At 45.5% G+C, this 9674-nt stretch overlaps 1 protein-coding gene across 1 annotated transcript; it reads right to left on the bottom strand.

Annotated features, from left to right (window-relative positions):
• Positions 1-218: 218 nt before the first annotated feature.
• TXN (thioredoxin) lies at positions 219-8634 on the bottom strand. Its single transcript, XM_030467864.1, has 5 exons — positions 8402-8634; positions 3372-3476; positions 2713-2772; positions 1867-1932; positions 219-452 (listed from the first exon to the last, which is right to left on the bottom strand). Exons 1-5 carry the CDS (start codon positions 8423-8425, stop codon positions 390-392), a joined length of 318 nt encoding a protein of 105 aa, XP_030323724.1. The 5' UTR covers positions 8426-8634; the 3' UTR covers positions 219-389.
• Positions 8635-9674: the final 1040 nt, after the last annotated feature.

Below are 9674 nucleotides of genomic sequence, written 5' to 3'. Positions count from 1 at the left end.
CTAGTAACTACCAGCTGAGTAAGGTGGCAGTAGACTTCAAAAACAGCTGCCACTGCTATCCCACACAACAAAATTTTCCACCCCAGCAACAACCCAGTAATGAGGTCACATTTGACAAGAATTCTGTATCCAGACACTACACTTTCAACGTGGCAAAAATGGAAACCTTAATGACATCATGGACTTCTCACATTTTCATTCAAACACAGGACAATATCTTAAGTGAATAATTCACACTTTATTGGACTCACTTACATAGATTAGCAGGAGAGTATCCACTACTTAAACTATCCACTTTGTTTTGAATTATTTTTTAAGTAGAAAAGTCACAGGCTATAATGCAGCTGAAGCAGTCATGCTTCAGTATCCCCATAGCTAGCAGCTGCAGCTTAGACTAGACTTTTAATGGTCTCTTCCAGCTTCTCCTTATTGGCCCCCGAGAACTCCTGCACCTGTAAAGAGATTAATCTTTAGAACTTCTGTTTCAATGTTTCATATCATTAGCTCATAGCATCCAGACACATAGACAACTATTGAGAAATCTGCTAAGACTGAAATTTTTTTGCCCCCAAACCATGGAGAAATGGGACACAGCCCTGTCAAGAATCCCTTCCAGACTACCCTTGCTGGAGCCTTCTACAAATGAAACAAGGGAAAGGACAACTGATGCTGAACCAATGCTATGTAAGACAAACAGGTTTGAAGAGACTCTGCAAGTCATGACAGAGCAGAGGTAGCTCAAAGTTACCCATGGGCACTCAGGACCCTTACCAATCAAATTCTGGAAGGACTGCTCCAAATGACCTGTCCCTGAGCCTGGCTTCCTGTGAGAACTGTCCTTCATGAAACTTGCACAGCAGAAACACAAATGCAACATTCATGTCTCAAAACCAGGGGCTCTGCTGTCCAGTACCTACATGAGGGCAAGATACAGAGCAGACCATGCTGCTTTCAAAGGCCATGAAATTTCTTGCTTGATACTAATGTATCAAGAGAACTGACAAGATAACCAAAATGACAGGGTTAAGTGTATCGATTGTAATTCTCCCAATAACATTATGAAGCTATGGAAATTTATCTTGAGAAAACTGTTAAAGGTTTAGTCATTATCTGGCCCCATACTGACCTAAACTGAAGGTCACCCAACATCTGACACTTTTCAGGCACAATTCCATTGCCTTCAGCCATGAAACTTCTAATCAGGCACTGTTTTCCTTTAGAAAAGCCTACCATCAGCTGGCTGGTCACAGTGAAAACCCGAGGTAACATTTAACACAGCAGTTCTTGAGTTCAGGCAGGCAGCCATTCACAACTACCCTGCACAGGCAGCCCCCTGCACTTCCAGAGCCTCGTCACATCCCATCTCATGCACCTCTTGGCAGAACAGGCACAAGAGGTCTGTTAAGACAGGACTTCCACTTGAAATGTAAAGACACCCAAGCAGTTGTTTCAAGTGTGTATATTCAACCACATTAGGCACCTCTGTTTGGATGAGATTCCATAGGTATATACAGTAATGGCTCTGCTTGAACATGGGCTGCATCCAGAGAACAAATACAGACCAAGATCAGTAAAAAGCAGAGTGTTAGGCAGACAGACTGGCAGTCCTAACCCAGACACCTAGCCCCACTAACCTGTCACGAAGCTCTGCCTCTGACATGTGACACTAACTCAGTTCATTAACTGTGAACAACATAATTTGCTTCATCAAGCACCAAGATGAACTTGCTTTCTCTCAGGGGTGTCTTAATGCCAGTGGTGCCCCAGACACATTACCAAGAGAAAGCAGGTTATGTAGTCTAACATTCCCAACCTTCTTTCTAAGGTTTAGCATGATTATTTCAGTTTCAAAAAAGCAGAGCCTACCTTCTTTCCATTCTTGTAGAACTGGAAAGTTGGCATGCACTTCACATCACAGTGGCTAGCAACATCCTAGAAGAGACAGAAAATAATTGTCAGCTGTGCATGTCTGAAGGATGATAAGTCAGAAGCTATCTATCTATTATTTAGGTGATGTGTCAAAACAATTACTGTTCAAAATGAGGTAAAGACTTCAGGTAGTTCACCACTAGCAAAACCAGTGCAGTGTTACCATGAGTCTCAAACCCTCCCTCTAGCATTTAATTCATGCAATAGTAGAACCACATTTGTTATCCTTTTACCCTCTGCTTGGAAAAAACAGACTTCTACATCAAAACAGAGATGACTATTTGTAGGGCACAAGAATCCTATGGACAAATCTTATGTTTCAACCTGACATTGTTCAACTACCTATTTGACATTGCTGGACCTGCTACACAGCAAACATTTTACTGCACTGAATTCAAGGCATGAAAGAGGAAACAGTGCCAAGAGCAGTGGAGAGACCAGACAGATCAGGCACCTGTGAGCCATTAGTTTTAGGGAAGATTGCATCAGAGCAACATAGGCCTTAGACTCCCTTCCAAAAGCAGAGAGTCAGTGTTCCCAAGCTATCTAACACATAGGGCTTGAAGTGTGAAGATAACCAAAGCAGTTTGCTCTGCTAAGGTGTCCTGTAAAAATGTGCTCTTCCCAGGGTAAGTGCTAAAGCCCTATCTCTGTTTCTCAAAGTTGAAGTAATACTTCATCTTGTTTCAGTATCTGCAAGGACATTTTAAAGAATTCATCATCATCACTTGTGTGAAACTCCTTAGCTGCCAGATAATTGTTCAGAATTACTCTGGACCATACCTGGGCGTCATCCACATCTATTTCGATGAACACCACATCACTGTACTTCTCATTCAAACTCTGGAATGAAATAACAAGCCATAGTTACAATATTATTACAGTATTCCAGGACAGCTTTCCATTAAAAGATATTCATATAAATTTTAAGGCTGGTGCTGCTTAGACCCCAGTGAAACCTGCCTCATTACCATAAAGCACCTATTTTACTAACCAGAAGAAAAATTATTTTCTGCTCAATACCTATTAAAACATAGACCCCACAGACCAAAATATCCCAAGACATAGGTGAAAGGCCTCCTCTTAAAGCTTTCATCACCATTGTCACTTAAACACAGCTGGAGTGGTAACAAAACCATATACAGAAGGACAAACATGGTCTCCATTCTGTACCCCACCTCTTGAGGCAATGCAACCATTACATTTCTGTAGACCCAAGATGCATGTAAGCACCAGCAGAGAAGAAACTCATTTGAGCTCCCAGTCATATCAGAAAGCAGCATTCTTAACTTGATAGCCTCAAACTAAATGCTTGAGACCTCTCCCATTTACAGCAAATGCTGTCAATCACAAGTAACAAAAGGTTTCCTCTATGTTAAAATCAAGCAGCACAAAAACGTTTGTATAACACAGTTGCCAATAAAACCAGAAAGTCTACTTACGTGGAAAAAGGGCTTGATCATTTTGCATGGTCCACACCATGTAGCAGAAAAGTCAACTACTATAAGCTTCTCACCAGCAGCTTTCAGCTCGGCCTCAAATTCAGTCTACAAAAAACAGAATTGAACACATTAATCATTTCCCCCTTGTTTTCCAAGAGGATTTAGACTAATCCCAAAGTAACCTTGCTCTCAACCTTAACACACAAACCATTTTTGTAGCTCTTTAAACTCTTCACTGGGGTATTTGTACCATCTGGTAAGTACTTCAGTATGAATGGCTTTCATCAATGCAAGCATCAACCAGTCTTGCGACCCTTCAATCAGAAAAGGCCACAAGGCTCAGTCAGCTCAACTCACTGAACTGTAGAAACATTAGGCTACAAATTCATCTAGCCTACAATCCTCAACTCTGGCAGCTCTGTTTAGTGTTACCCACAGAATGTGATCCTTATGGTTTTTAATAATCCACTTTCTCATTTCTCTCTTGGCAGGAAGACTTCATTCTTCTGGGACTGACTTTCCCCTTTAGAATTTGAAAAAAACCACCAATCTTTGTGCACTCCTCCAATTTGCTGCCACTGCCAGTAAATGTCCAACACCAAAATGATGTTGCTTGGTTTATTCTACAGCATTGTTTTCTAAAGCAACACCACAGGACAGTTATTTACTTATTTTGCCAGTGAAATGGCAAGTAACATCACTAGCCAAAGTAATACTATACATACAGACTAGCAAGAAACATCCAATAATTTAGAGTTTGAAGCTTGTTTTTTGCATTTAGTCAAACATTTTAGGACAATTCTCTAGAATTCAGAACTCCTTATACATGCCATTAACTATGTCTGCTAGTCAAAAAGTTCATACTTTAGAACTGAAAGGCATTAAAAGTAATAAATACTTGCATGCTAGCAAGAGGCAAACATTTACCTCAGGCAGAAGCAGAAAATGCTCAACAGCTACTTCCTGACAGTTTCTTTTCTAAAGAAAGTATAAGTCACTTCAACATTCCTCAACTTAACTCTGAGGCTGTGCAAGCCTCAGGAGAGATATTAATATAAACTTCATTTCAGATTATGCTTATAGAAGACAGATGATTTGTTTTCCCCAGCTTAACAGACCAGGACATCAGAGTTCTGCCAGCAACTGCTAACCAAAAGCAGTATGGTTACTGCCACATGCATACAGTGGTTGGTTGGTCTGGCAGTGCAGGAGTTACCTAATTCCAGCCTCTGCAACCTGAGACTCGATTCTAGTAAGCTACTCCCTCCCCCTTAAAGAATGCCATGCAGGTGAGGAGCCAAGACTGCACACATTAAAACTGGTCATGGAGTATATTTAACAAAGCAGAGGGTCTGTAACTTTAAATACACTCAGCATTGACACTCTCTGTCGATGAAACGCTTCCTCTCCATCTAGCTATCTTCATAAGCACTGCCTCCCCATGTTGAGTTCTTGCATTTTGGATATTCAGTGTCTGCCCTGCTGTAAGATCAGCAATTAACACTCCACACCACCTAAGGAACTGTAAGTTTTCCTGTCTCTCCACATTCCCTCACTCCTGTACTGACATAGTACACAGTCAATGTACTGTACTCCAATACCTGAAGTGCCTTATTCCCAAACTTCCCTGTCTCTGTAGATAAAAATCCATGATAGCTGCTCCTGCAAGTACTTGTACCACAAGTTCTTCAGTCAGGTCTCACTCCCATCTATGCACCTTTAAATCCTAAAGCTTGTTTTTTAGTATGGCTTCTCACATCTCTGCACTGTAATATTATCAGCTCTTCACTAATTCCACTTCCTGCACCTGCCAGTTATACCATCCTCTTCTTACCCTTCAATCTTTTGTGCAGCTGCATAATTACTGTATTCTGCAAGAGGAAGTCCATCCCTGGGACATATTTGTCATATACCAACACACCTCAGGTTTGCTATTGCACAGCGCAAGGGGAAATGCAAGAGCACAATATCTACAGTTGGTGGTAACACCCCTCGAGACCTGGTCCTACAATCAGTGTCACCCTGTGAGTCATCTCTAGTATCAGCTAAAATCGTTCTGGGAGAGTAAAAAGAGATGCAGGGTCCAAAGGTGCTTACTCTTGCAAGTTAAAAAATACTGAACTAAGGAGAAGTCCAAAGTTTTCCCAGAGAACTTGATTCCCCTACAGGAAGGAAGACAAGGGGTAACACAAGCTACTTAACTTGTCTGGTTTCCCTAAACTGTGAAATTACAAGCTTTCATGTAAAAACCAAATCATGTTTGTTAACAGATGTGGAACCTCCCAATACAATTCTGCGGTCACAGTATGGGAGGATCTGGTAACTATGTTAACCATTTTTTTTCTTCAGATAGCACCTTACTGGGCAAAGCCTCCACCAGCTGCTTGTTTGGCTATGGGTTTTGGTTTTGAAAATCTAACTACAACTTCCTTGAGCACACACCAGACATTATTTTACTTGTATTGTCCTCCAGTAGAAAAGCACATGCTGCATTCAACAGACACATTGGCAGCAATCTTCTGTGACCAAGTATGAGAACAAGCCCTAGTAATGAAATCCTCTAGAGTAGCAGGGGTTCCCAGCACCTGGAAACACCTCAAAATGGAGCCTACTGAGCACAGACAGCACTGAGGAGTCTGCTGCTCTCAGCTACAGACAAGACAGCTTCAGTCAAATCTGCCAGATGGTGCAGACCTTAGTTATACACGATTTCCAACACATACCAAATCTCCCTTGAACTTAGATTAACCCAGTGTCCAGTTTAATGTTTTGATACAGAAGCTAACAGACAGCTTCCTGAACCTCCTATCAGATACCACTCCCAAAACTATGATCTGCATCTGAAACTGCAAATTCTGACTATTTGCTTTGACTCAAATAACAGCGAGGCAGACAGAGTGAACAGGAAGGTTGTGGCAACACCAGCTTTTCAGCCTCTCACAGGCAGCATGTGCCACAGTCAAACCCTGTTACAAGTTACTCACTCCTTTCAAGAGGATACACATAAACCAAATAAAGTACTGCCCCTTCTGTTCACTAGCAGGAAATTCTAAGGAGACAGTAAAGCACCCTGAAAGTACCTATTCTTTAGAAGCTGGTCAGTTTCTAAAGAGGTGTTAGGAAAGCAGCCACAACTAGCTAGCTGTCACATTGCCATTGTTTTACAGCTGTCATTCACAGAAGCTTTTGCAGGAAGCAGAAAAATAAAATAAAGAACACAAATGTGCTTTTCTGGAAAACAACTAATCCAGAAATCCCAGCTGCATTGTACTTAAATACTCTGGGTGCTGCTGATGTTAAAATCTTGTTGTCAGCATGACTGTCGAGTCCACACTCCATGGTTGAGCAACAAAACAGTACTTTTACTACAGCAGGCTATTAACACTTGTGGCTCCGAGGTCTGTAGAAGCCAAATACAACTTAAGTTAGAGTAGGGTTTTTTTTTCCAAAGCTGGATTGATTGACTTAATTTTTAAGATGTTTCAGTCAGTACCAAAATCCACAAACCTTACTGAAAAAGTTCACCTCCTCAGCCTCTCAATTAACAGAGGAAAAGGTGGAAGGCAAGCCAGAGTAAGAATTTCATGGTGAGTCTGCACACATCTATCCCCAGGACATGAATGATTTGGCATTTTGTTCATCATGACTTCAATGAGCTTTCTGCATTCACAGCTATTTAAACTGTGGTCACAAGCAGAAGTAACTCATGTGTCAGACATCGACATCTAAGGTGTCTAACAGGGAAAGTCTGCCATGCTTTTCAGTTATACAGTGACCCAACTACAGCAGAGCACAGCCTACAAGATGAACTTGGATGCTCTACAGGCCCCTTGCGTTCAGATCAAATTGGCACTTAAGCCAAATTCCAAGTTCAAAATCCAAGACCAGCCCAAATGAACTTACCCTGAAATGAAGAGTTCACTAAGTTTGCACAGAGTATTGAGATTTGAGTCAGTATGTTACAGCTACCTAATACCCTGTTGTTGCCTATCAACTGTGTCAGCTGCTGTGCACAAGACCACACACTACTTCATCACCAGCAGCGTATTCTTCATGTGTGGGTCTAGGCTTCACTATTATTCTCTATCCCACAGTCACAGACGTTTGTATTCAAAGAACCACCCAAACAATGAGGTGCAGCATTAGGGTACTGAACAAATCAGAAAGAACAAGGGAAATACTACTTACAACAACAACTCCTGTTTTTTAAGTAAAGGAATGATAATGATCTCTAGAAATTCCTTTTAAGTCAAGAAAAGCGGCTTCATATTTTCCATGAACTCCTGTGCTAAAGCACACCAGAACTTAAACCAATCTACTACAAAAGCCACCTTGTCCCCTTCCCACTGGCAAGCCTGGATTTGTGAATTAGGGGTACGATAAGATCTCGTTATCAGCCTGAGAAACGAAACACGATGTTTCCTCGAGCTTTTAAGGGGAGATGAGCAACAAGACTGTCACGGTATGAAATTGCATCATATCCCTCCTGACTATCTGCAGCCTTCGTTCTGGAGGCTGCTGCAGGACTGCCCATCCCGGGGTGCGCAACGGGACCCGCGGTGTCCTCCTCTCCCTTTGGCTGGGCCGGAAGAATGTCACATTGGGGGCATCCGTGCCCTCCCGGAGGTCCCAGCAACTCTTCCCCTCACTTTCCCCCTCCCTGCCGTAGCGGTGAAGGAGGCTCCTCCCGCCCGGGCTACCCCTACACTCGGGACGCGTTCCCAGCGCGCCGGCCCCACCGCCCCGCGAAGGGGCACCTGTTCGCCTCAGCTCCTGCCAAGCACGGCCGGGGGCCCAGCAGGCCGGGTCCCGCACAGGGAGCCGATGCTCACCGCACCGCCCTCCTTTCCCCCGCTCCCTTCCAAAGGACGGGGCCGCCACGCCTGAGGCGAAGGGAGAACAAAGCTCCCCTCCGCGGGCTCCACGCTGTATGAGCGCGGGAGAGAGGGCGGGCGAGAGGGCGGGCAGGCGGCAGGGGCCACCTGCGCGGCCATGGCGGGGTGTGGCGGGCGGGAGCCTAACGGACTCACCAGGCTGCCAACGCTTTTCACCATGGCGGCGGCTCAGGGAAGAGGCAGCGAGTCGAGTCGGCGGTGCGGCTGTCCGGGGTTGGCGGCTTAAACGGCGAGAAGGCAGCCAAGGGCCTCGTCCCAGCGCTCAGCTCCGTTGGCTCCCACACCACCGCTCCAGCCTCCCCGGCGCTCTCCCGCCGCTCCGCCGCCTCCCTCCTTATATCCCCGGCTCAGGGCCGCTCCGTGCCGCGCATGCGCAGGGCCCGCCCCGGCACTGCGGGGGGGGCAGACGCGGAGCGGAGGTGGTGCGGGATTCGGGACGAGGGGGGGGGGAGCAAAGGGGGCTGAGCACCCCTCGACCGGGCCCCAGCGAGCAGCGCGGTGGCGGTGTGCGTGGTGGGGAGAGGGCGGGCCTTGCATCCGCCAGGGAGAAGCAAAGGAGGCGGGGGAGGGGGAAAAAAAAAAAAAAAAGGAAAGAAATAAAAAAAAATATCCTATCGAGCGAGCGAAAAAGTGCTGTGTAACGATGAGCAGGAAGTGTTGCGGAGGCACGGTCCTCAGGCTGATTCTCAGAATTTCTCTCCTCCTCCTGCCCCTCCGCAGAGCCCGGCTCTGCCACCACCGACCCCGTTTGAAGAAGAAGGAGGAGGAAAAGGAGGATGAGGATGAGGGGTAGCGCGGGCCTCAGCGCGGGGAGGGCTAGCGGTGGTCGAGCTGCGAGGCAGGATAGGGCTAGGGCCGAGGGGGAAATCACGGCAGTCCTTTTCCCTTTCTTTTTTTCAATTTCTGTTCCCCCCCCCCCTCCTCCCCGGCCGCCGAATGCACAGCAGCGGGCAGCAGAGCAGCGCTGTTCCGCCGGACCACATAGGCACCGCTTGCCCGCTGGTAAACACTGAAACTGATGGCTGCAGAGAAACTGAGCATCTTCAGTAGTTCCCCTCTTGGAGGGAGTCAGTCTGGAGCTGAAACAGCCCTCACAAACAATTTCTTTCATTTTCCCAGTACACTCTTGTCGTGGAAACAGTGCTACTGCCTGTCCCAGAGTGCAAAGCCACGCAGTCCTCCTTTCCTTCTGTTGTGCTGGTAGGGTTTCATGTTGGAGTATGGAGTTACTGACTTCAGCTCCCACTGCATGGTGTTGGCTGTGTCATGAATGGGGTATTTCTGCAGGCTGTAGTAGTTAGGTCACCAGCCTGAGGAAGGTTTGCTCTGGGATGGAGCTGAGCAGTGGACAGGAAGACTTAGTGGAAATCTTGAATAGAAAGATGCTTCTTCATAAAAAAACAAAAAA

Source organism: Calypte anna, chromosome Z (genome assembly GCF_003957555.1).
Source record: "Calypte anna isolate BGI_N300 chromosome Z, bCalAnn1_v1.p, whole genome shotgun sequence".
NCBI lineage: Eukaryota > Metazoa > Chordata > Aves > Apodiformes > Trochilidae > Calypte > Calypte anna.
This window is presented reverse-complemented; position numbering and strand designations above follow the sequence as displayed.